Source organism: Pristiophorus japonicus, chromosome 6 (assembly GCF_044704955.1).
Source record: "Pristiophorus japonicus isolate sPriJap1 chromosome 6, sPriJap1.hap1, whole genome shotgun sequence".
Taxonomy (NCBI): domain Eukaryota; kingdom Metazoa; phylum Chordata; class Chondrichthyes; family Pristiophoridae; genus Pristiophorus; species Pristiophorus japonicus.
This window is the reverse complement of record NC_091982.1, coordinates 116,647,228-116,673,770: the sequence shown is the minus strand read 5'-3', so window position 1 is coordinate 116,673,770 and position 26,543 is coordinate 116,647,228. Positions and strand designations below refer to the sequence as shown.

The 26,543-nt window shown below is 50.3% G+C and overlaps 1 protein-coding gene across 1 annotated transcript in view; it reads left to right on the top strand.

Annotated features, from left to right (window-relative positions):
- The window catches only part of LOC139265223 (diacylglycerol kinase eta), a 363,559-nt gene that overhangs the window by 227,292 nt on the left and 109,724 nt on the right, over positions 1-26,543 (top strand). Inside the window, exons 3-10 of the mRNA XM_070882149.1 lie at positions 2,164-2,244; positions 4,554-4,658; positions 6,165-6,297; positions 8,656-8,762; positions 9,699-9,824; positions 20,344-20,446; positions 23,684-23,846; positions 25,885-25,993. Of these exons, the coding sequence (XP_070738250.1) occupies positions 2,164-2,244; positions 4,554-4,658; positions 6,165-6,297; positions 8,656-8,762; positions 9,699-9,824; positions 20,344-20,446; positions 23,684-23,846; positions 25,885-25,993 (927 nt within the window). The remainder of the gene's footprint in view (positions 1-2,163; positions 2,245-4,553; positions 4,659-6,164; positions 6,298-8,655; positions 8,763-9,698; positions 9,825-20,343; positions 20,447-23,683; positions 23,847-25,884; positions 25,994-26,543) is intronic.

Below are 26,543 nucleotides of genomic sequence, written 5' to 3'. Positions count from 1 at the left end.
CAGGCTCGGAAGTTCGAACGGGCACAGCAGCAACAGGTAAGTGCGCATCGTTTTTTCTCTTTTTCTGTCGTTTGCCCGCGGGAAGACCTCAATCGGAATTTCAGACCCCCAAGGACGTAAGAACATAGGAAATAGGAGCTTGAGTAGGCCAAACGGCCCCTCGAGCCTGCTCCGCCATTTAATACGATCATGGCTGATCTGATCATGGACTCAGGTCCACTTCCCTGCCCGCTCCCTAAAACCACTTATTCCCTTATCGGTTAAGAAACTGTCTATCTCTGTCTTAAATTTATTCAGTGTCCCGACTTCCACAGCTCTCTGAGGCAGCGAGTTCCACAGATTTACAACCCTCTGAGAAAATAAATTTCTCCTCATCTCAGTTTTAAATGGGCGGCCACTTATTCTAAGAATATGCCCCCTAGTTCTAGTCTCCCCCATCAGTGGAAACATCCTCTCTGCATCCACCTTGTCAAGCCCCCTCATAATCTTATACATTTTGATAAGATCACCTCTCATTCTTCTGAATTCCAATGAGGAGAGGCCCAACCTACTCAACCTTTCCTCATAAGTAAATCCCCTCATCTCAGGATCAACCTAGTGAATCTTCTCTGAACTGCCTCCAAAGCAAGTACATCCTTTCATAAATATGGAAACCAAAACTGCACGCGGTATTCCAGGTGTGGCCTCACCAATACCCTGTATAACTGTAGCAAGGCTTCCCTGCTTTTATACTCCATACCCTTTGCAATAAAGGCCAAGATTCCATTGGCCTTCTTGATCACTTGCTCTATCTGCATACTAATCTTTTGTGTTTCATGCACAAGTACCCCCAGGTCCCGCTGTACTGCAGCACTTTGCAATCTTTCTACATTTAAATAATAACTTCCTCTTTGATTTTTTTTCTGCCAAAGTGTATGACCTCACACTTTCCAACATTATACTTCATCTGCCAAATTTTTGCCCACTCACTTAGCCTGTCTATGTCCTTTTGCAGATTTTTTGTGTCCTCCTCACACATTGCTTTTCCTCCCATCTTTGTATCATCAGCAAACTTGGCTACGCTACACTCAGTCCCTTCTTCCAAGTCGTTAATATAGATAGTAAATAGTTGGGATCCCAGCACTGATCCCTGTGGCACCCCACTAGTTACTGATTGCCAACCAGAGAATAAACCATTTATCCCTACTCTCTGTTTTCTGTTCGTTAGCCAATCCTCTATCCATGCTAATATATTACCCCCAACCCCATGAACTTTTATCTGTCCTCGGTCCTAACCTGGGAGTATGAGGCACTTGCAGTGCTGTAGATGCAGCTCCGTGCAGAGGGAGTTGTGTACTGCAGGAAGTCAGCAGTGAGCAGCAGAATTAGCTGTCATGGATCAGCATAGAGCCAGTTGCAAACCTTTGCAGCAATCACATCTCCCGGAGAAGTCACAACGTAAGGATGGCAATGTCGGTAGTTGGCAAGATCAGCTCTGCCCATCAGTGGAACTCACGTGTTCATTTCTGGTCAGCACTGCATGATCAGTTAATGTGCTACCCAAAGGTGCATCAACCAGAGGGACTGCGTTTTCAAACAGCATGGTCAGTACTTTCGTCATCTTTTTCTCTCACCGCACCATCATTACCCAAAGTACAGGTTAATGATGGCTCCCTTACACCCAACCTGATGCCCATCCGTGTTTGTGATACAATGTTTTCTGATTCCTGTTCCTCATTCAGCCTGTAGTTTACCCTGTACTCGGATTCCTCCTGTACTCTGATCCCTGCTCCTGGTTTAGCCTGTACGCTGATTCAGCCTGTACTCTGATCCCTACTCCTGGTTTAGCCTGTACTCTGATCCCTGCTCCTGGTTTAGCCTGTATTCTGGTTTAGCCTGTACTCTAATTCAGCCTGTACTCTGATCCCTGCTCCTGGTTTAGCCTATACTCTGATTCAGCCTATACTTTGAACCTTGCTCCTGGTTTAGCCTGTACTCTGATCCCTGCTCCTGGTTTAGCCTGTATTCTGGTTTAGCCTGTACTCTGATTCAGCCTGTACTCTGATCCCTGCTCCTGGTTTAGCCTGTATTCTGGTTTAGCCTGTACTCTGATTCAGCCTGCACTGTGATCTCTGTTCCTGGTTTAGCCTGTTTGCTGATTATTGTTTGCTTCTCTCATTCCAGTCCTTAATATTTGATGAGGTGGACCTGTCCAATGCCAGTGTCGCTGAGACCAGCACAAAAAACATTAACAACAGCTTTACCGTAAGTTGCTGCTTATTTCTGGTTTGACCTCTCCCTTGAGTGGCGACTGCTGGACTGTAATATATTTGCCATGTAAAAGGAGCCTGCTCTCTGAACAGGAATGTACCTGAATGTGCTGCACGTCTTTTTCTATATCACAGGTCTAATACAATAGAAAACTCATCTGGCAGCCGTCAGAATAATGTGGAATTTAATTGTGCCCTCTTGTGTCACACATGTGCAGACCTTAGGTTCATAGCGAGTCAATCTGTCCCGCAATCACTCTGAGGGTGATTTAACTCGCACTGTGCAGTACAGGAATGCTCTTCCTGCATTGTGCGTCGCCATCCTCTGACTTGGTGTTACCCATGGACCCTAGGCCAGGCTCAGCAAACATGGGCAGTGTCTTGCTCGCGAGCCCGTGTCAGAGGTATTGTACCAGGAGGTGATGGGGCGTGGCTCTGCTGCTGCCATTCTCTGATCGCTGAGCACCCCATTGCAATCCTGCTACTGGCAGACCGCCCAAATAAAGAGACAGAGGGTAATAAGGGCCAATTGTGCTGGTTGCTGCTGCTGGGGGGAAGGCGTCGAGTCCGCCTGCTGTGTGTATCAGGAAATCATGCTCAAGCTGCCCTCGGTTTAACATCCATTATGGCTGGAAAGATATAGAAAGAAAGAATTACATTTCTACAACTTCAGGTCGTCCGAAAGTGCTTCTGAGCCAACAAAGTACTTTTGAAGTGAGATCACTGTTGTAATGTAGGAAACACGGCCACCAATTTGCACACAGCAAGATCCCGCAAATAGCAATGTGATAATGACCAGATCATTTGTTTTAGTGATGTTGGGTGTGGGATAAATATTGGCCAGGACACCGGGGAGAGCTCCCCATTCTTTTACCAATTGTGTCGTGGGCTCTTTTACATCCACCTGAGAGAGAAGACAAGGCCTCGGTTTAACGCCTCATCCAAAAGATGGCACCTCCGACAGTGCAGCACTCCCTCAGTACTGGACTTGTGTGTCCGCCTAGATCTTGTGCTCAAGTCTCTGGCATGGGGCATTGAGCCAACGATCTTCTGACTCAGAGGCGAGAGTTCTACCCACCGAGCTGTGGCTCACAGCACGCCTGTGATTCCCCAATAGGCACAGCTGATGGTCAAGGCTCCTGAACAGCAGCATGAACTGGCAACACTGGTCCTTTCAAATCATAGAATCATAGAAAGTTACAGCACGGAAGGAGGCCATTTCGGCCCATCGTGTCCACGCCAGCCAACAAAGAGCTATCCAGCCTAATCCCACTTTCCAGCTCTGGGTCCATAGCCCTGATGGTTACACACTTCAAGTGCACATCCAAGTACATTTTGAATATGGTGAGGGTTTCTGCCTCACCCAACCTTTCAGGCAGTGAGTTCCAGACCCCTACCACCCTCTGGGCGAATAAATTTCCTTTCAAATGCCCTCTAAACCTCCTACCAATTACTTTAAATCTGTGCCCCCTGGTTGTTGACCCTTCTGGTAAGGGAAATAGGTCTGTATTATCCACTCTATCTAGACCCCTCATAATTTTATATACTTCAATAAGGCCTCCCCTCAGCCTCATCTGTTCCAAAGAAAACAACCCCAATCAGTTGCTCTAGCAATAACTCTATTTAATAGACTTCGACGTGCTGTACAGAAGCTGGGCTGACCTTGCCTCCTGATAGCATTCCCTTCACTGTGAGTTAGTAAAGGAGTGGGCATAGCACTGAATCCCATCTCTGGAAATACTTATTCAATTGAGGCTCAGCCATTCAGAATGGCAGGGCCTCCCATCTCCGACTTTGCCAGGTTCATCGCTTGCTCCCGGGCTCCCCTCAGTACCCCTCCCCCCAGGGAAAATCGAGGCCCCAAAGTCAATGTTCATCTCTTTGGGAAATATTCAGTTAATATTTTATCCTTTGTTTTGCCCCCAGTTTTAATCTTTACAATTCTAACCTCTCTATCTGCTGTTTTCCAGTTGTGATCCCAGCCGATTGTTTTATTACATGCCACAACTTTGAGTCTTCTCAGTTCTCCATGCCCTTTCTGAACCGCTGATCTCCCTTTCCATCAGTTCGAGAAAACTCCAGCATTATTTAGTGAGCACCCTCTTCTGCCATGGTGCTTCAGCATTTATTGATTCCACCTGGGGCTATTGGAGATGGAGCTGGTCATGGTGCCTGTTCTTGTTTCCTGTGGCATCAGGATTAATTGGTTGGCACTCTTTATGGTCTGGGACAGAGATACCCAGGACTAATGGCAGGCTCCACCTGAAGATCGCTTCCTTATTCTAAACTGAGGATTCTTTTCAGGTAATAACACCTTTCAGAAAATTCATCCTGTGTGCCGAGAACAGGGAGGAGATGGAAGATTGGATCACTGCACTGAAATCTGTCCAAAAAACGGAGAATGATGAGGTCAGGGAATGGAACAATCAATTAACTTCACACTCTGTCAGGACTGACATCTGCTCCCATCCTGTAACACTGTACCCTCTATGTGCTTTTTCTTTTCCCAGGCTATTTCTGCATGTGTGTGTCTTTGAAAGTCTGTCTGCGTGTGTGCGAGTCTGTGTCTGTGTGTGCCTGCGTGTGTGCGAGTTTGCATGTATGCGAGTCTGTGTGTGTCTGCATGTGTGCAAGTCTGTGAGTCTGTGTCTGTGTGTATGTCTGCGTGTGTGTGTGTCTGTGTATGTCTGCGTGTGTGCGAGTCTGTGTCTGTGTGTGTGTGTGTCTGTGTCTGCGTGTGTGCGAGTCTGTGTCTGCGTGTGTGCGAGTCTGTGTCTGCGTGTGTGTGTCTGTGTCTGTGTGTCTGCGTGTGTGCGAGTCTGTGTCTCTGTGTTTGTGTCTGTGTGTGTGCGAGTCTGTGTCTGTGTGTGTGTGCCTGTGTGTGTGCGAGTCTGTGTCTGTGTGTGTGTATCTGTGTGTGTGCGAGTCTGTGTCTGTGGGGGAACTTTAACCACCAAAAATGGGTGGGTTGGGATTGGGTGGAAGGTTAAAGTGTTAAAAATCTGAATCCAGACCAGAGAGTGCCTCCAACCTGCCCACGCCCAGTTTTAACGGAGGCGGTATGGGGACCGGCAGCCAACACGCTCCCAGGAGGCGGGTTGGCACTTTAACTATGAGATTGGAAGCCTTGGTTTTAACCTGTTTTGAGTCTCCTCAGTTCTCGGGTTTGGAGCCCCCCCAGGGTCGCAGGTCGGATCCCCCCTCTCTCCGCCCCCCCCCCCCCCCCCCAGGTCGGGGCTCACACCTACCTGGGGCTCCGCCTCTTCTCCAGCGTTCCCCACCCGACTGGAAGCCAGCCTAACAATCTGGTTGAGTTCGAGGTGGAGAACCTGCCAGTGACGTCACACGCATGTTGTGCAGCTAAAAGTCCACAGCATGTGACCCGCGCGCTACCGCTCACCCGCTCCTAGTGCGTCAGCACATTAAATTCCCCCCTGTACGTCTGTGTCCATGATAGGGGAGCGTGCACATGGGCTGAGGGAGGAGATTAAATGGCTGGGTAGAGTCGAAGATAGGAGATAGTCCACAGTGTCTCTGGAAGGGGATTAAATGGGTGGTCAGAGCCCACTATAGGAGAGAGTGTACGTGGGCTATGGGCGGAGATTAAATGGGTGGGTAGAGCCCACTATAGGAGGGAGTGTACATGGGCTGTGGGCAGAGCAGGGTTGATGGACGAATGCTCATTTGTATTTTCTAAAGAAATTATAGTTTAAAAAATGTAAAATTATGTGTGTCCATGAACACACCAAGTGGTGTTTCTCAGGCACCAGCTCACTAACCTTTGTGTGGAGCAGTGGGAGGCTCCCATCATTGTTTCCATTTCACCTGCTGTATGATTAAGCATGATTCATCTTTTCATTCAACGCTTTCTTCTGATATTCAAACCGAGTACCTTTGCTGTTGGACTTTCCTTAGACAAGTCAGCTGAACATGGAGCATTTTTCGGGGATGCACAACTGGTACGCCTCGTCCCACGCCCGGCCCACCTTCTGTAACGTATGCCGTGAGGCCCTCTCTGGAATGACCTCTCACGGGCTCTCTTGTGAAGGTAGGTGGGAGTCAACTGGGGCGTTTCTGGAGGGGTGAGTCATTATTGGGAGGAATTAGGGTCTCTACCTGTGGCCAAGTCCGGCACCAAACAGAGGGCAAGATGGTGGGGGGTGGCGATAGGGCTTGGTGTGATATATTCTTACTACATCACTAACAAACACACTCTACAAGATGGCTTTTAATAGATCCTTTATTATTTACATCAGTAGTTGCATTACCAGAGTAGTCCACTAGGGGGAAGCTCTATTTCACTTGGGACCGTGGCTTAAATTTATATCAGCAGTGAAGCACTGAGAGCTTTAATTATCTTAATTACTCAAGTGTCAGCATCATAAAACACAGCAGTAGATGGAAAACAATGGTCCTGTTCCAAAAATGGACTCATGCGCCAGGAATTTCCTGGGGGACTTCTTTGGCTCCACTGCCTTCACTTTGGAGTAAGTTCAATTCAATCCCCGTTTAGGTATTAGTGTTGAAATGTCAGAGCAATCTACTCAAAAGCTCAGTCCTAAACAGGGTAAATTTTGGGTGAATGGACACATTCTCAGGTCAAAACAGCATGGCTTAGCTTGGAATGAAAGGAGCCACTCACAGTCCTGGATGGCATGGCTCTGTTTAGAATAAATGGAAGCATCTATAGCCCTAACATGGGATAGCACGACTTCGTTTAAACTGAAGATGAACATGCGTAGCCATAGCAGCACTCAGCATGGCTAGATCTGGCATCGATGTCTGTATATCGTGGAGCTCACAGTCAGACCCAGCATCGAGGGGTGCCAACTCCTTTGAAACAGAAAACCAGTGGTTAAGTTTGATTTGTAAATATGGCAAAATAAGTCCATATCTTTTGTTGTGTATAATCATGCAAGTTATGAATGATGATTCTTTGTTATAATTACTTCTTCATTAAGGAGAGAGAAGTGTAATATATACAGCTCCACCTAGTGGGCTACTGTGGTAATGCAGCCATTACTGTTTTCACAATAAAGCATCAGGGACAGGTCACCTGATGAGTTCCTGAGTTAACAGCCATCTTTGGAGTCTTTGTGTGTTGTGAGGTCGTAAAGAATATATCACACTGCAATTAAAGATCAATCTCCAGGACACTCCTGAGAGTGACCCAGGACATTCTCCTGTCTCCCTATGGCCAGTCTCACAACAGTACAGAGGGTCACACAGCACCTAGAATGCAATATGGCCCTGCCACATGCACGTTCCAGCAAAAACCACAGAGTGGATAGAGCGGCTTCTGGAGCACAGAGGATTGTGGGTGTTGCGGCTGCCATTATTGATCGACCAGTGGTGGGAGTGTGGGGACGGGGGACAGTGGAGGCAGGAGGTCATGTGATGATACCTCCCAGAATACGGCCCAACCAGAGTTGGCAGCCCTACCTGTATATGGTGCTAGTGTGCATATGAAATTGCCCTGCGCCCCGATTGGGGGCAGTAACCATCTGGGGCCCAGACTCTCTGTGCCCGGCACAGCAGTCCCACCCCCGTCGCTGAATCTTGCGTGCTCCACTTCCTTTGGGGATGGTTACCGGGGCCCTGAGGGAAGCGCCCCTGCCCTTTGCTTAAAGGGGAGGGCCCCTACGTACTCTGCAAGGGCACTGATGGCCTCCACTAGGCCACCATGGCAGCATGTGACTGGGCCAGCAGCCCGACACCCAAGATGGAGTGCCGGGCTGCAAGTTGGCAGCCCGGACCACACTAGGACCACCATCGTAGAGCCGATCCGAGAGTCAGCAATGAAAAAAGATGTCATCCCGGGGTGCTCGCGCCCTCCCCTTTAAGGAGCACCCTGAGAGTGGTCAGCTTCACGACCTGCGGGGCAATTTCCCCTGTGGGGTGGTGATGGGTTGGCGGTTGCGCGGCGGACCGGGTCGCTAATCATGGGCCAAACAGCCATGGGAGCGCCTCCATAAACTCCCGGGCAATTTGCCCCTACCCCAGGTGAAAAGTCTCCTCTGCTCCATTAATGCCACCTGGAAGTGCCAACGAGGCTATAAAAAGGGGCAATTTCACCCCCAATGCGTCTTAGTGTGAACCACAAGTCACTACACAGCTCCCTGACCCTCGTAGAGTGCCATCTGTATTGTGATATTCTTGGTGCTACTGCTAAAATCCAGGCTCACTGCTGAGACCATCTATATTGAATGCTGGTCATGTTGGGAGTACAGTACATGTGTCAATTTAATACTGCCCCAAACCAGTGGACCCTCGGCGTGTGTTAGAATCCTGGGCCATAGTTCTGGAGAGACTCTCCCTGTTGGGAAATGTCCGGCTCTTTATTTGGTGAGTCTGGGGTTCAAGAGAGGTCATAGCACACTAACGAGTGCTTCTTTTTAATTGGCAGTGTGTAAATTTAAAGCTCACAAACGATGTGCTGTCAGGGCAATCAACAACTGCAAATGGACCACACTGGCATCTGTAGGAAATGACATAATCGAAGATGAGGATGGGGTAAGTGAGGGCGAGATGTTGCACTGAAGTATATCTGGTCCCATCATTGGAGGCTTTAAAAATGGAATATATCAGGAGGGGCTACTTACTAAAAACAGATTCATAATTTTAAAAATATATTCAACAAAAAAGATGTAAAACTCTAAAATGCATCTCATCTGACAGGAGGACCCTCTGTCACCTCGATCCTTTGTCTATTACAATCATTCTTGTCTGTCTCCTTGTTGTTGCTACTTTGGTCACTGCTCATCTGACCTTTCCTTTCTCGATCCCCTTCATCTCCAGCTCAGCAATTTCCCCACTCTCCTTCCAAACATCCTCACTGTGCTGAAATCAAGGTGCATCACATCACTTCCAGTTAGTTACTCTGACCTTCCAGTTAGTTACTGACCGCTCCCAGTTTGTTATTCTGACCACTCCCAGTTAGTTACTGACCACTCCCAGTTACTTGCCCTGACCACTGATGTCCCCAGTACCAGCACACAGGTGCCGCCAGCCATGGTCACAACCGATTGAGAGGTGGAGCAGACACACCTCTCTGCTGGAGGTGAAACACAATCCAGGGAGACAGAAGAGGAGAGAAATAGGGAAAACATTTAGAGGGTGAACCCTTCTAGAACGTAGAAACCTCCACGTGACACTGGACTTTAGAAGCTACAAATAGCGAGATGATTAAATGCAGTCCCTGGACGGACTGGTCGTGCACCAGCAATATCAATGGAACAGTTGGCCGAGGAGGTGAGGCATTAGCGATGTGGAAGGGAGAGACTGGAGTACTGGGCTCCATTTGTACTGTAACCAAACCCCTGCTGATGTTTCTGTCATTTGTGTGAGCCAGTAATTATTGCAGAGGATGCACTGTGTTGTTTGACCTTCCCTTGTGAGTGGTGCCAATTGTTGGTCTGTGTACTTACTGCAACCTCTCCTCTGTTCCAGATCGCCATGCCCCACCAGTGGCTGGAGGGGAATCTGCCCGTTAGTGCCAGGTGTGCCGTTTGTGATAAAGCTTGTGGCAGTGTCCGGAGGCTGCAGGACTGGCGGTGTCTGTGGTGCAAAGCTATTGTAAGATTTTAATCTTGTTCCTGATGCTTTCAGAATATTTACTGTATGGGCATTTTTAATAATGTAGACAATATTTGTGATTAAATCTGATTTAAAAAAAATATATATTTAAAGTTGATTTATCTTGAGCTTCTAAAGGGATAATTGATCCAGCTGACACCCTGCATACAAAGTGTTACATGAACAGAAATATACTGGGGTAGAATTTCATCTTCTTGGGCAGAAGGCAGAGAGGGAAATTAAGTTAGAACAAAATTGTATGTAAAAAAAGCATCATTTAGGGTGTCCCAAGTGCTTTACAGCCAATGAAGTACTTTTTGAAGTGTAGTCACTATTGTAATGTAATGCCCCTATTTAAAAAAAAAAGGAGGCAGACAAAAAGCAGGAAACTATAGACTAGTTAGCTTAACATCTGTGGTTGGTAGGATATTGGAGTCCATTATTAAAGAAGCAGTAGCTGGACATTTGAAAAAGCAAAAGTCGGTCAGGCAGAGTGAGCATGGATTTATGAAGGGGAAGTCATATTTGACAAATTTTCTAGAATTCTTTGAGAATGTAACGAACAGAGTGGATAAAGGGGAACCAGTGGATATGGTGTATTTGGACTTCCAGAAGGCATTTGACAAGGTGCCACATAAAAGGTTACTGCACAAGATAAAAGTTAATGGGATTTGGGGTAATATATTAGCATGGATAAAAGATTGGCTAATGAACAGAAAACAGAGAGTCGGGATAAATGGTTCATTCTCGGGTTGGCAATCAGTAACCAGTGGGGTGCCACAGGGAACAGTGCTGGGACCCCAACTATTTACAATCTATATGAACGACTTGGAGGAAGGGACTGAGTGTAACGTAGCCAAGTTTGCTGATGATATAAAGATGGGAGGAAAAGCAATATGTGAAGAGGACACAAAAAATCTGCAAAAGGACATAGACAGCCTAAGTGAGTGGGCAAAAATTTGGCAGATGGAGTATAATGTTGGAAAGTGTAAGGTCATGCACTTTGGCAGAAAACAAATCAAAGAGGAAATTATTAATAAAATGGAGAAAGGTTGCAAAGTGCTGCAGTACAGCAAAACCTGGGGGTACTTGTGCATGAAACACAAAAGGTTAGTATGCAGGTACAGCAAGTGATCAGGAAGGCCAATGGAACCTTGGCCCTTATTGCAAAGGGGCTGGGGTATAAAAGCAGGGAAGTCTTGCTACAGTTGTACAGGGTATTGGTGAGGCCACACCTGGAATACTGCATGCAGTTTTGGTTTCCATACTTACGAAAGGATATACTTGCTTTGGAGGCAGTTCAGAGAAAGTTCACTAGGTTGATTCCGGAGATGAGGGGGTTTGACTTATGAGGAAAGGTTGAGTAGGTTGTGACTCTACTCATTGGAATTCAGAAGAATGAGAGGTGATCTTATCAAAATGTATAAGATTTTGAGGGGGCTTGACAAGGTGAATGCAGAGAGGATGTTTCCACTGATGGGGGAGACTAGAACTAGGGGGCATGATCTTAGAATAAGGGGCTGCCCATTTAAAACCGAGATGAGGAGAAATTTCTTCTCTCAGATAGTTGTGGATCTGTGGAATTCGCTGCCTCAGAGAGTTGTGGAAGTGGGACATTGAATAAATTTAAGACAGAAATAGACAGTTTCTTAAACGATAAGGGAATAAGGGGTTATGGAGAGCGGGCGGGGAAGTGGAGCTGAGTCCATGATCAGATCAACCATATTCGTATTAAATGGTAGAGCAGACTCGAGGGGCCTTATGGCCTACTCCTGCTCCTATTTCTTATGTTCTTATGTAATGTAGGAAATGCGGCAGATAAATTGTGCACAGCAAGATCCTAAAACAGCAATGAGCTAATGATCAGATAATCTGTTTTCAGTGATGTTGGTTGAAGGATACATGTTGGCCAGGACACCGGGGAGATCTTCTGTGCTCTACCTTGAAATAGTGTCATAGGATCTTTTAGTACAGACTCTGTTTAACGTCTGATCTGAAAGACGGCACCTCTGACACTGAAGCACTCCCTTAGCACTGCACTGGAGTGTCAGCCTAGATTTTGTGCTCAAAACTCTGGAGTGGGACTTGAACCCACAACCTTCTGACTCGGAGATGAAAGTGCTACCCACTGAGCCAATGTCCGTAATGGATTCTGCTTGAGTTTTCTTCCATTTAAATTGATAGATGATTAATTGAGCATGCTGCTCTGCCCAGGTAATACTCCACGCCCACGTGCTACAGATTAAAATCTACCCCATTGACTACATGGCATTCTGTTTTATGCACTTGCTTTCTGTTAAAAGCAGGATAAGGAGTCAGAGAATTCTGAGGATTGAATTGAAATGGGGCATCTGATCTGATGGCTCAGCAGAAGCTTTAACTCTAAACCCACCCGTGATGGGTACACCAACCGTGCTGCGATAGCGCGCCTCAGTCAGGAGAGCATAATGCGTGGTCCAACTTGTCTCACCGCCTCTAAATGAGGAGAAAAAAAATGAACCAGGGCCCGTGCTTTTGATTGGTGCTTCTGTAAACCCAGCCAACAGCGAGTGTGTGGCTATAATCAGGGCCGGTCCCTTCCATGTGGGTCGTACCTGTGGTAGGTCTATGCAGACTGCAGAAGGTGGGAATTTGAGGAGCTGCCTGGCCTACTCACCACCTTGCTGCTGCTGCTGCTCCCTTATTTGCAGGAAATGTTCATCACCACGCCCACCCTAATCTCCATGACCCCCTTTCCCCTATCTCCCTCCCCCCCCCCCTGCCACTCCAACCCCAATTCCCATGACCACTATTCCATAGTCTCCTTCTCGCCCCCCCACACACCAGCCCCAATTCTCTGATCCCCAGTCTCCCTTCCTCGCCCAAGCTCCAATCCCCAGACCCTATTCCCCAGTCTCCCTCTCCACCCATCTCTCACCACGCACCTCCCATTCTCCAGACAATCCCAGGCAATCTGCAAGGGCCGGCCACTCTAGAATGGCAGGCATGATTTTATTTCCTCCCCCGGAGTAACTCGGCCCGTTTATCGGCCACCTGTAGAAACGTCTGCTCTCTGTCATAGCCAGTGCTCTTCTGGAGCATGGTTTGATGGGCACCGCCCCTCAAGTGCCACCTTACACAAGTGGTTAATCTTCGTGGGAGACTAGGCGATGTAGGGCAGCAGCTTCTTTGAGTATGTGGTGAAGGGATTCACAGCTCAGGCAGTCCAGCCTGTCCTTGGATAACGTGCGCATGCACTGACTTCCAGCAGGAGTCATGGCAGGGAGTGCATTGTAAATCCCCAATGAGGGGTGAGTTGTTGATGTGAAGTGCCGGCGTTGAGGGAGTGCAGCTTTCCAAAGAATTTGTCTGCACAGAATCCCCTCAGCTACTCGCCATAAATCAGGGACACAGATACTTGCAATCGCAGTCATAATCCACAGCAACGGAATTCGATGGGCCGAATGGCGCTAAATCAGGCTTGGCTTTCTTAAGTGGAAGGTTGTAGAAAGTGAGAAACATAGAATGAAGCGAGGCGGTGGGGGGAGAGTAAAGACAATGGGAGAGCAGTGATTGGGAGAGAGAGCGTGTCTGTGTGTCCGCACCATGGGTCCTCCAGTCTCCACCTTTCTGGTGCTGTGCTCAGACAGAGTGGGGGGAGCAGGCAGAGCAGGGAGAGGGAGGAAAGGGGAGCGGGGAGCAGGCAGAGGGAGGGGGAGCAGAGGGAGCAGACAGAGGGGGAGAGCTGGGAAGAGGGAGGAGGGGGAGCAGGGGGAGTGGGAGGAGCGGGGGGGAGTGGGAGCAGACAGAGGGAGAAGGGGGTGTGGGGAGGAGGGGGAGCGGGGGAGGGGGGAGCAGACGGGGGGGAGTGAGGGACAGAGGGGGGAGGAGCGGGGGGAGGCAGGGTGGAGGGAGGAGAGGGAGGAGCACGGGAGCGAGGGGGTGAGCGGGGGGAGCAGAGGGAAGCGGGGTGGAGGGAGGAGCGAGGGAAGGGAGGAGCGGGAGAGCAGGGGGGAGGGGGAGCAGGAGGAGCGGACTCTGCTGCACGTATAGTTGATGGGGACAGTGAGTCCATTTCTGTACTTTTTAAATTCTGTTTTCTTCTCCTACCTGGCTTGATATTTGGACGCAGTGACATGGGAACAGGAGTAGGGGGCCAAAATTGCCCCTTTTCTAAGGCCCGTTACCGCGGGAAGGCAGATGGTGCAATACATCCAGAATTGGCCCGGGGCCGGGGGTGGCGGAAACAGGTGTTTCTGCCCTGCCCGGCGCTCCGACCCGTTGTCGGTCATGTGGCCCCTTTTCCGCCCCGTGGGATAAATTGCCCAGCAGGAGTGCCGCCACCACTGATCGTGGCCCCGACAGCTTTGCAAGGTGGGAAGCAGCCAGTGGCTGGGTGGTGCGGCTGCCCTTAAAGGCGAGGGCGCACCACCGTGGCCGCCATTTTGTTTTAATTGTCGGCTGACTCGAGTCAGCTGGAAAATGGCGGCCGCTGGCATGGCCGAAGCTCCCCCTGGTGGCCCCGTGGGTGCCAAGGAGGCCTCGCAGCACCCCTCCTCTTCAAGTGAAGGGGAGGGATGGTGATACGTCCTTACTATACAGTATAAATGCACACGAGGCCCATGCTTGAGAGAAGGTCAGTCTGTGACCTGTCCTTTATTTCATAGCACTCAAGTGCTGGAAGTGGGCGGAGCTTCTCCTTTTATATCTGAAGGTCTAGGTTAGGAGTGTCTCCCACAAGTTCACCACCTCATGGTCAGTGTTCTCACAGTGTACAACTTAGGTCAGATTATACATGGGTTACAATGCTGGTTGAATACATGACATCACCTCCCCCCCCCCCCCCCCCTCCAAAGTCTAATTGGGATCACAGGTTGAATCTCTCTGGTGGTTTACGCTCCCTTGTAGAGCGCCTGAGTTGGGGCACCGGTTGTTGGGCGCTGGCCTGAGTATCTGCTGTTTGCGGTGCCTCAGGCCTGTCCGGACTGCCCACAGTGACTGGGCTCTCCTCCCTTTGGTTCCTGTGTTCGGTCACCTGTAGTGGAGTGAACTCTACATCGTGTTCTTCCTCTGCTTCTTCTATGGGGTTGCTGAACCTCCTTTTTGTTTGATCCACATGTTTGCGGCAGATTTGTCCATTGGTAAGTTTATCGACCAGAATCCTATTTCCCTCTTTGGCAACACAGTGCCTGCGAGCCATTTGGGCCCTGCAGCGTAGTTGAGGACAAAAACAGGGTCATTTACGTCAATACATCGCGCCCTCGCATTCCTGTCATGGTAGTCATATTGTGACTGGCGCCTGCTCTCGGCAATTTCTTTCATGGTGGGGTGTATAAGGGATAACCGGGTTTTGAGCATCCTTTTCATTAGCAGCTCTGCGGGTGGAACCCCTGTGAGCGAGTGTGGTCGGGATCTGTAGGCCAACAGGAGGCGTGATAAGCGGCAGTGTAGGGAACCCCCTTGGATTCTGAGCATCCCCTGTTTGATTATCTGCACTGCTCGTTCTGCCTGGCCGTTTGAGGCCGGCTTGAACGGTGCCATTCGAACATGGTTAATTCCATTGCCTGCCATGAAGTCCTGGAATTTAGTGCCTGTGAAGCACGGGCCATTGTCGCTGACCAAGATGTCCGGTAGACTGTGGGCGGCAAACATTGCCCATAGTCTTTCTACCGTAGCAGAGGATGTGCTTGAATTTAAAATGTCATACTTGATCCATTTGGAGTAGGCGTCGACTACAACTAAAAACATTTTCCCAATGAAAGGACCTGCGTAGTCCACATGGATGCATGACCAAGGCTTGGCGGGCCATGGCCAGGGGCTAAGGGGGGCTTCCCTGGGCACACGTGTTGCACCTGCGAACACAAAATTCCAGATCTGCGTCTATCCCTGGCCACCAAACGTGTGACCTGGCAATTGCCTTCATCGTGACATTGTGGAGTTCTCTGATGAACACCTCTCTGCCCATCTGGGGCATGACTACGCGGTTTCCCCACAGTAGGCAATCGGCCTGAATCGAGAGTTCATCCTTGCGCCTATGAAATGGTTTAAATGTCTCAGGGCATGCCCTGTACGTGGCTGCCCAGTCCCCATTCAGAATACATTTCTTGACTAAAGACAATAGCGGGTCTCTATTTGTCTAGACTTTAATCTGACGGGCTGTCACGGGTGAGCCTTCGCTTCCGAAAGCTTCAACAGCCATGACCATCTCAGCAGCATGCTCAGTAGCCCCCTCAGTGGTGGCTAGTGGGAGCCTGCTGAGTACATCGGCGCAGTTTTCGGTGCCCAGTCTGTGCCGAATTATGTAGTCATAGGCGGCTAACGTGAGTGCCCACCTCTGTATGCGGGCCGATGTTTTTGCATTTATGGCCTTGTTGTCGGCCAAAGGGATGTTAGGGGTTTGTGATCTGTCTCCAGCTCAAATTTCCTGCCAAACAGGTACTGGTGCATTTTCTTTACCGCATATACTCATGCGAGCGCCTCCTTTTCTACCATCCCGTAGCCTCTTTCTGCCTGGGACAGACTTCTGGAGGCATAAGCTACCGGCTGTAACTGACCCTTGGCACTGACATGCTGCAACACACACCCGACACCATAGGACGACGCATCGCACGTTAACACAAGTTTCTTACATGGGTCATATAGCGTTAACAGATTGTTGGAACATAACAAATTGCGTGCTCTATTAAAAGCCCTTTCCTGGCTGTCCCCCCAGACCCATTCGCGACCTTTGCGTAGGAGCACGTGTAGTGGCTCTAGCAGCGTGCTCAATTTGGGAAGAAAGTTACCAAAATAGTTCAGGAGCCCCAGGAATGAATGCAGCTCCGTCGTGTTACGGAGCCTGGGTGCTCTCTGGATCGCTTCCGTCTTGGACGCTTCCGTCTAGGGCTGATCCCGACTGCTGCTACCCTCATCCCCAGGAATTCTACCTCTGGAGCTAGGAAGACGCACTTCGCCTTTCTCAGTCGCAGCCCTACCTGGTCCAGTCTGCATAGCACCTCCTCCAGGTTGTGGAGGTGTTCTTCAGTATCATAACCCATAATGAGGATGTCATCCTGAAAAACCACCGTCCCTGGAATCGACTTGAGGAGGTTTTCCATATTTCGTTGGAAGATCCCGGCGGCCGAGCGAATCCCGAACGGACATCTGTTCTACTCAAACAACCCCTTGTGTGTCGTGATGGTGGTCAGCTTCTTCGACTCACTTGCCAGCTCCTGGGTCATGTAAGCTGAGGTCAGGTCCAATTTTGAAAAAGGTTTGCCACCGGATAGCGTCGCAAAGAGGTCCTCTGCTCTCGGTAGTGGGTACTGGTCTTGGAGTGACACCCGATTGATGGTGGCCTTGTAATCGCCACATATCCTGACCGACCCATCCGCCTTGAGCACCGGCACAATCAGGCTCGCCCAGTCATTGAATTCGACTGGCGAGATGATGCCTTCCCTCAACAGGCGGTCCAATTCGCCTTCTATCTTTTCCCGCATCACATACGGCACCGCTCTGGCCTTGTGGTGTACTGGCCTGGCATCCGGGTTTATGTGAATTACTACCTTGGCCCCCATGAAAGTGCCAATGCCGGGTTGAAATAATGAGCCAAATTTGTCCAGGATCTGTGAGCATGATACTCGCTCCACAGAGGAAATTGCATTGACATCGCTCCATTTCCAGTTCATGACAGCAAGCCAACTCCTCCCCAGTAGTGCGGGACCGTCCCCTGGGACAATCCAGAATGGCAGTCTGTTCTCTGAATCTTTGTGGGTCACAACTACCATGGCGCTGCCTAGCACCGGAATGATCTGCTTTGTGTAAGTCCATAGCTGTGCATCAATCGGCGATAATTTTGGCCTCCTGGCCTTGGACGGCCACAACTTTTCGAACTGTTTGATACCCATCAGGGACTGGCTGGCCCTCGTGTTTAGCTCCATTGATACTGGGATGCCATTGAGGAGCACTTTCATCATTATCGGTGGCGTCCTGGTGTATGAACTGTATACGTGCTCCAAATGAACTCGCTGAACTTCAGCTTCCAGCGATTTTCCCGCAGCGTTCATTTCTGCAATTTCTGCAGGTATTTTGCTCACCTCTGCAAACTCCGGCTGAGTGTGTGCCTCCATGCCTCCAGCATGAGCTGCTGTTTGAAACAAAAGGTCCCTTGCCAGTCGATCGTCCCTGATTGCCCCTGTTATTGCCCTTGAGTGCGCCATTAACAGGTGTTGATGGCCCCATTACTGGCCGCATTGTCCCTTGCAATGGCGTGAATCGCTGTTCAGCTTGCCATTGTCTCTGTCGAACTCCCCCTCTGGGGTCGACTACATGTTGGGGCATGCCCGACTGCCCTTGTCTGCCTGGAGAACTGTGTGCTGCTTTAACATGTTGAACCTCTGTCCCAACCATTCCTTAACACAGTACCTCTCGTCTGTTCTGCTAGTGGCCATGCTCGCGGGGTTTAAATCCCAGTTTCTCGTCGCCATTGATATGTCCTTCCTATGCAGTATAAATGCACCTGAGGCCCATGCTTGAGAGAAGGTCAGTCTGTGACCTGTCCTTTATTCCATGGCACTCAAGTGATGGAAGTGGGTGGAGCTTCCCCTTTTATATCTGAAAGTCCAGGTTAGGAGTGTCTCCCACAAGTTCACCACCTAGTGGTCATTGTTCTCACAGTGTACAATTTAGGTCAGATTATACATGGGTTACAATGCTGGTTGAATACATGACAGATGGGATGCGCTGGCATGCTCAGTGCGGCACTAACTAACACCATCCGCCTTCTGCCCCGCTCCTGACTCCCTTCTGCCCCTTTGTCGCACCATTCATTTTTGAACACAAAAGGGTCGAAGTTCCCTCCAATCTCTGCCCCATCAGTACTGGCGATAATTCATCACTTAATTCAAATTATCTGCCCCAAACGGGATGGAGGGCAATTTTGTCCCCAAGGCCATTCAGGTCTTGGAGCCTGTTCCATCATTCGGTGAGATGATGACTGATCCGTACCTCAACTCCATTTATCCGCCTTAGCTGCAAAGGTGCCTCCTGATTTCACTCCTGAATGGCTGAGCTGCAATGGTAAGATTGTGGCCCCTTGTTCTGGATTCCCCACCAGAGGAAATAGCTTCTCAGTATTAAATTCTTTTAACATATTAAACACCTTGATTAGTTCAACCCTCAATCTTCTGTACTTGAGGGAATACAAGCCATGTTAATGCAAGCTGTCCTCATAAGTTAACGATTTACGTCCCAGTATCATTCAGCACTGCACCCCTCCAAGGCCGGTATATCCTTCCTCAGGTGCACTTCCCAGATCTGTTACTGGCTTTCGGGTACCAGCCAGGGGTGACTCTCCACTCCCCGTGTCCGGTCACTCTGCTCGGAGAAGCCATTGGCCACTGCTCCTCCCTGCCCCCCCCCCCCCCCCCCCAACACCTCGATCTGGCTCCGGTTGGGATGGAAGCTTCAATCTCAATACACTTGGCAGCAGTTACCAAAAATGGTTGGATTCGGACCTGGCCTTCAATTAAGTTTGAAATTGAGAAGCTGAGCCAATTCAATCACTAAATCGGCACCGGAACCAAATAATAAGCATTTTTTCCTGGAACCCTGCCAGTGATATCGCTGCACAAGGTGAGTGGGCTGAGCCGCGCTCAGCATATTCTCTGTGCTAAATAATCAAAGGCCAAGGAACGAGAAGGGCAGCGGCATTGGATTGTGATTAAATCTTCAAGTATTCATCCTGGCTCAACATCATTCTAATGTGGAATGAGTATGGCCTGTTTGGATACTATATAATGGAAGCAGCACTGTCAGATAAGGGACCGCACTGGGTTAGATACAAAGTAAAGCTCCCTCTACACCGTCCCATCAAACACTCCCGGGGCAGGTACAGCACGGGTTAGATACAGTGAAAAGCTCCCTCTACACTGCCTCATTAAGCATGGATAGATTAGATAGAAAAACAATAAAAATCTGTGACAATAACAAAGAAATGGGATTACATTGAGTAGGTTAGTGTTAATATCCAGTAATAAATTTATCCCTCGTGTTTGAATCAACTTACTACTTATTGTTACATAGAATTTTACAGCATAGAAACAGCTCATTTGGCCCAATAGGTCTATGCCGGTGTTTATGCTCCAAACAAGCCTTCTCCCACCTTACTTCCTATCACTCTATCTGCATACCCTTCTATTCCTTGCTCCCTCGTACTTACCCAGCTTCCCCTTATTCCCCAAATAGTTTATTTGAATGTCACTGAGGGTGAGTGTTGCTCCAGGCTTGTTGGCACATTCAGGGCCAATCTTTGAATCATTTCATTCTTCCCTAAATATCAGTGAGGTCTTTCTGATTCAAACACAGTGGGGGCAGGATTTCCTTGTGTGCTGTTTGTAGTTAAATTGGACTTGCATTTTTGGAGAGGTTTGTGATTTCATCAGCCGTGGTGCAGAGTCCCAATCTCCTGGTGCTTTGTGTAACCCAAGCCTTGCCCGGCCAGAATAATTTGGAAGCCAGCGTGGAGAAGCATTGGTTAAGAATGTGTGCCCCTGTGTTTCAGGTTCACAGTGTGTGCAAGGAGCAGTTTGACCGGAAGTGCCCACTGGGACAGTGTAAGCTGTCGGTCATTCCTCCGACCGCCCTGAACAGCATTGACTCAGACGGTGAGTATCTGAGAGTGCAGTACTCCCGCGGTAACTTAGTACTGGCAGCCTCCCGCCTTCCATTGTCAAACTGCTTTAGGAGATCGCAGTTTGGATCTGTGCCAGCATAGGAGCTTTGTGTAGTATACACAGCGACACACACAGCCACACACAGACACTGGCACATACACAGACACATACGCGCACACACACACACACACACACACACACACTCAGATACACATACTCACACACACACACTCACACTCACACACACACACACACACAGACAGACCGGCATAAACCCAGACACAAACCTACACATGGACACACAAGCCCAAACCCAGATGCAACAGACACACACATGGACACGCACAGCGACACAAACACATGGACACACACAGACATAAACCCAGAGACAAACATACGCACAGACACAAATAGGAGAATTTTAACCTAAAAAAAAAACGGGTGGGTTGGGGCGTGGGGGAAGTTAAAATGTAAAAAATCGCGAACCCGTCTCCAACCCGGCCACTTCCAGTTTTAATGGGGGTGGAGTGGGGGCAGGCAGCCAATCTGCTGCCAGGAGGCGGGTGGTCTATTGAAATATTATAATGAGGCTTTCGAATTTAACTTTTGCTGGTTGGGTTTCGCCCCCCCATGAATCCTGCTAGCTAATGGAAGGCCAGGACTGCTGGATCCAGGAGGTAAGTGCCTTTATACCTACCTCCTGGATCCAGGTTCCCTGCTCCAACTCATCCCCACGATTGGAGACCCCCCCCCCCCCCCATGAGGTCCCCAATTTCCACCCCACCAGACCACCAAACCCCCATGAGGCCTCCCTCCCCTGCTTCCCAGGCCTTCAAGTCCCTTCTCCAATTGATCAGTTGTGCCAGCTGCTCACTGGTTGCTAATGCCTTCAGGATGTGGGCTCTGATGACCACTCCCCTTCGGCCCTCCCTTCCCCACTCCCACTAGTGCTGCTCCAGGGCCATAACCTTCTTGCTGCCCCAGCCCCCCCCCCCCCCCCCACCGTGCTTCTCTGGCCAACCTCCAGTGCCAGATCTTCTTGCTGACCACCCCCCCCAGTGCCTCTTTGGCTGCTGCCCGCCCCCCCACCCCACCCCCCAGTCCCCACGCAAACCCTCCCTCCTTCCCTCCTCCCTGCGGTCTAGTGCTGCAGGCCTACTCGCCCGGAGTCAGCCAGCCTCTCGATCTGGCTGGCTGCGGGCAGGAAGCAGAGGCTTCCCATGCAAATCAGGCCCTGGTAAATTCGGCAGGGCCTGCGGGAACCCTGTCCTCCAGGTTTCCTGACCACCTCGGAGGCCCCAGCCCCCTCCCACTGCTCCCAACCCACCTTCCCCATTAATATTCAGCATGAGCAAATGGCCATGTGTACACACAGATGCGTACAGGTGCACAGATACATGCACACACAGACACAAATGTACAGATATAGGCACAATCAGCAGGTACTCAAACATATGCAGACACACGCAATATAAACACTGACTGATGAGATTGGGAGGAGGGTGACACATGCATTCAGTTAAGGTTAACCCTTTGAAAGGGGTCTTTATGGTGAGACTCCCTAACTAAAAGAGGACCTTGTAATGTCCCGATGACGACTCCCTCTTTAGAGGAAGTCCTGATGGTGAGACTCTTTCTGTGATGTGACAGCTCCCTCGTTACCATCTGTTCCTGTATACGGCTTGTATCATTTCACACCATTACACAGAGACACTTATCTCTGATTACAGATTGCTTTTTGAAACCCTAATTGCTCGCTGTGGAGCACTGAGAGAAGCCCCCATTTCTGCACCGCGATTTTTTGTAAAACGTGTTTTCAAAAATTACCTCTAACTCGTCGATCATGCAACACGAAACTAGTGTGTACAATGGTTGCTATGGGAACAGAATGCAGTGTAGATATAAATGAAGCAATGTATTGAGATTGTTCCCGACTGTATGGAACACGGGAACATTATGAGCAGGAGGAGGCCGTCCATCCCCTCCAACGCCATTCACTCAGATCATGGCTGATCTGCACCTCCACTCCATTTGCCTGCTATTGCTCCAGAACCCTTGATATTTTACACAACAATAATCTATCAATCTCAATCATGAAAGCTCTAATCGGCCCCCAGAATCTGCAGCCTTTTGGGGGAGGGGGGAAAGGTTCCAGATTTCAGATGAAGCCGCACTGTATAAGGGCTTTACTCTGAACAGGATGGGGGACGGAGAGACTTGGGGAGTGCCAATGCTGCATGTGCAGTGAGGTTGATGGATGGCCGAGGAGCCCCTGATTTCATTGGCTGCCTTGTGTATGGCACTCTCGCCCATCCAAGGGTTCATTTCGAATGAAGAGGTGGATTGACTGAAAGGAATGAGCGAGAAAATCTCAGCGAGCCTCACATCAGTAGGAGGAGGCCTGTTGGAGATTATAATCAGGGTGAACATGAGCAAACACACAGACCTTGGGGTTACACTCATTTTGTTATTGCCCTTATAAGGAGGGGGATTAAGATCATCCATGGGAGTCACCTCATGGTGGACCGAGGCAGCCCACCGTGTAAGGAATTTCCCCCAAACTATATAGGGGCCGGATTTCGGATGGAAGTGAAATGAAGCAGTGCCCGAGGGAGCCCAAGCCCAGAAACACTGATCCCCCCTCTCCAATTGCGGGGAAGGTGCTGAGAAGGGTCTTTGGAAGGCGCAGCGACCCAAACCAACTCTGAGTGGGGTGACTCGGCCTCAAATAGGTCATCAATTGACTCGCCATTGAGTTCTTTTCCCTTCCAAAGGCTTCGGGCCTGTTGCAAGGCCAGAGTAGAAAGGCCCCAGGAAGTGAGAGTTCTGCTGAGATGTTGCAAGGGGCGGGCGGATGACCTTCCCATGGACCCCCACTGTCAGTCAGATTCCAGCTCCCAGGTCAGCCATTTTGGACTGAGATGAGAAATTTCTTCACTCAGAGGGTGATGAATCTCTGGAATTCTCTACCCAGATGGCTGTGGAGGCTCAGTCGCTGAGTATATTCAAGACAGAGATCGATAGATTTTTGAATAGTAAGAGAATCAAAGGATATGGAGATAGTGCAGGAAAGTGGAGTTGAGGTAGAAGATCAGCCATGATTTTATTGAATGGCGGAGCAGGCTCCATTCAGTGTACCAGTTGCTTTGTGTGCTTGTCTTGTCTTTTTATTTCTTCCATCCCAAGCACTGTTGCTCAGCCATGTGTTCTCTCCCTGTCTCTACCCAGGGTTCTGGAAGGCCACCTATGCCTCATCCTGCACCAGTCCCCTCCTGGTCCTGGTGAACTCCAAGAGCGGTGATAACCAGGGGGTGAAGTTTCTCCGGAAGTTCAAACAGCTGCTGAATCCAGCGCAGGTGTTCGACCTGATGAATGGTGGGCCCCACCTCGGGTAGGTCCATCCACCACCTGCTCCTCCGCTGTCAGCAAAACCTACCTCACAGCTTGTCATCACCAGACATTCCTCACACGTTTCACCTAATAATTCACCTTGTGAAGTGCAGTTCTGTAGGAAATCACGCCTGCCATTTTGCACCATTTGCCATTTTGTAACTGTGACGTAAATGATGAGTTAAACTGTTTGGTAATGTTGGCTGAGGGAGGAATAGTGGCCAGGAGACCTCTGTCCTTTGTTGAATAATGCCATGGAATATTTTAAGTCCCACCCATACTTCTAGAACAGTCATAGTTTAACAATCCAACCGAAAGATGGCACCGCCGACAGTACAGCACTCCCTCAGTACTGCCCCTCCGACAGTGCGGCGCTCCCTCAGTACTGCCCCTCCGACACTGTGACGCTCTCTCAGTACTGCCCCTCCGATAGTGCAGCGTTCCCTCAGTACTGCCCCTCCGACAGTTCAGCGCTCCCTCAGTACTGCCCCTCCGACAGTGCAGTGTTCCCTCAGTACTGTCCCTCTGGCAGTGCAGCGCTCCTCAGCACTGTCCCTCCAATAATGCAGCGTCCCTCAGTACTGTCCCTCCAATAATGCAGCGCTCCCTCAATACTGTCCCTCCGGCAGTGCAGCGCTCCCTCAGCACTGTCCCTCCAATAATGCAGTGCTCCCTCAGTACTGTCCCTCCAATAATGTCCCTCCAATAATGCGGCGCTCCCTCAGCACTGTCCCTCCAATAATGCAGTGCTCCCTCAGTACTGTCCCTCCAATAATGTGGCACTCCCTCAGTACTGTCCCTCTGGCAGTGCAGCGTTCCCTCAGTACTACCCCCCCCACCCCCCCAATAGTGCAGCGCTCCCTCAGTACTCCCCCTCTAATAGTGCAGCATTCCCTCATTACTGCCCCTCCGGCAGTGCAGCGCTCCCTCAGCACTGTCCCTCCAATAATGCAGCGTCCCTCAGTACTGTCCCTCCAATAATGCAGCGCTCCCTCAGTACCATCCCTCCGGTAGTGCAGCGCTCCCTCAGCACTGTCCCTCCAATAATGTAGCGCTCCCTCAGTACTGTCCCTCCGGCAGTGCGGCACTCCCTCAGCACTGTCCCTCCAATGATGCGGCACTCCCTCAGTACTGTCCCTCCAATAATGCGGCACTCCCTAAGTACTGTCCCTCTGGCAGTGCAGCGTTCCCTCAGTACTACCCCCCCCCACTCCCCCAATAGTGCAGCGCTCCCTCAGTACTCCCCCTCTAATAGTGCAGCATTCCCTCATTACTGCCCCTCCGGCGCTCCCTCAGTACTGCCCCTTCGACAGTGCGGCGCTCCCTCAGTACTGCCCCTCCTGCCGTGCGGCGCTCCCTCAGTACTGCCCCTCCTGCCGTGCGGCGCTCCCTCAGTACTGCCCCTCCTGCCGTGCGGCGCTCCATCAGTACTGCCCCTCTTGCAGTGCGGCGCTCCCTCAGTACTGCCCCTCCGGCAGTGCGGCTCTCCCTCAGTACTGCCCCTCCGGCAGTGCGGCGCTCCCTCAGTACTGCCCCTCCGACAGTGCACCGTTCCCTCAGTACTCCCTCTCCAGCAGTGCAGCGCTCCCTCAGCACTGCCCCTCTGACAGTGCAGCGCTCCCTCAGTACTCCCTCTCTTGCAGTGCACCTCTCCTTCAGTACTGCCTCTCAGCCTGGATTATGACCTTCTGATTCTGAGCTGGTGCATGGAATCTGTCATCATTTGAATCGGCCTGCTTGGCTAACATTTCACACTGACAGGATTACTGAGACGTTCAGTTACACCAGCCTGATTGTACATCCTCACAAACTCTCACCTGGAATGTGTTTGGAGCTGCTCCCACTTACTTCCGTAACTTCGATGTGAACGGTATTTCCTGCCGCATTTCCAGCCGAGTTTCAGTCGGGGAGCAAGAGCAGTTCCGGGGAAATTCTGCGGCGTTGCTTAGAACAATTGGGAAATGTGACTTTTGCCGCTGCCTCGCAGTCACTTTGCTGCCGATTTGAAGAGATACTGAGCTATACTTGTTCCCTGGCAGGCTGCGCCTCTTCCTGAAGTTCGCGACATTCCGGATCCTGGCGTGTGGCGGTGACGGAAGTGTGGGCTGGGTCTTATCTGAGATCGATAAACTCGGCTTACACAAACAGGTCAGTGAGTGATTAGAGCTCCCCTCATTGCTTGCTTGCCCTTCACACATAGTTTGTTCATTCATTCTTGGGACTTAGATGGTGTGGGTGGGGGGAGGGGGGGAAATGGTACTGACCCCCACGGGGTAGGGGGTGGTATTTAGCACCATAGAGGGATGGTACTGAGCATCACGGGGGTGGATGGTACTGCGATTGGCGGGATGGCCGGAGGATGCGGAACATGAGCTGGTGCTGTGAGCTGTGTGAGTTGGTGCTGTGTGTGAGCTGGTGCCATGTGTGCGCTGTGTGAGCTGGGCGCTGTGTGTGTCTGTCATCATCATCATGGGCAGTCCCTCGAAATCGAGGAAGACTTGCTTCCACTCTGAAAGTGAGTTCTTAGGTGACTGTACAGTCCAATACGGGAATTACAGTCTCTGTCGCAGGTGGGACAGACAGTGGTAGAGGGAAGGGGTGGGTGGGGAGTCTGGTTTGCCGCGTGCTCCTTCCGCTGCCTGTGCTTGCTTTCTGCATGCTCTCGACGACGAGACTCGAGGTGCTGTGTGCTGTGAGC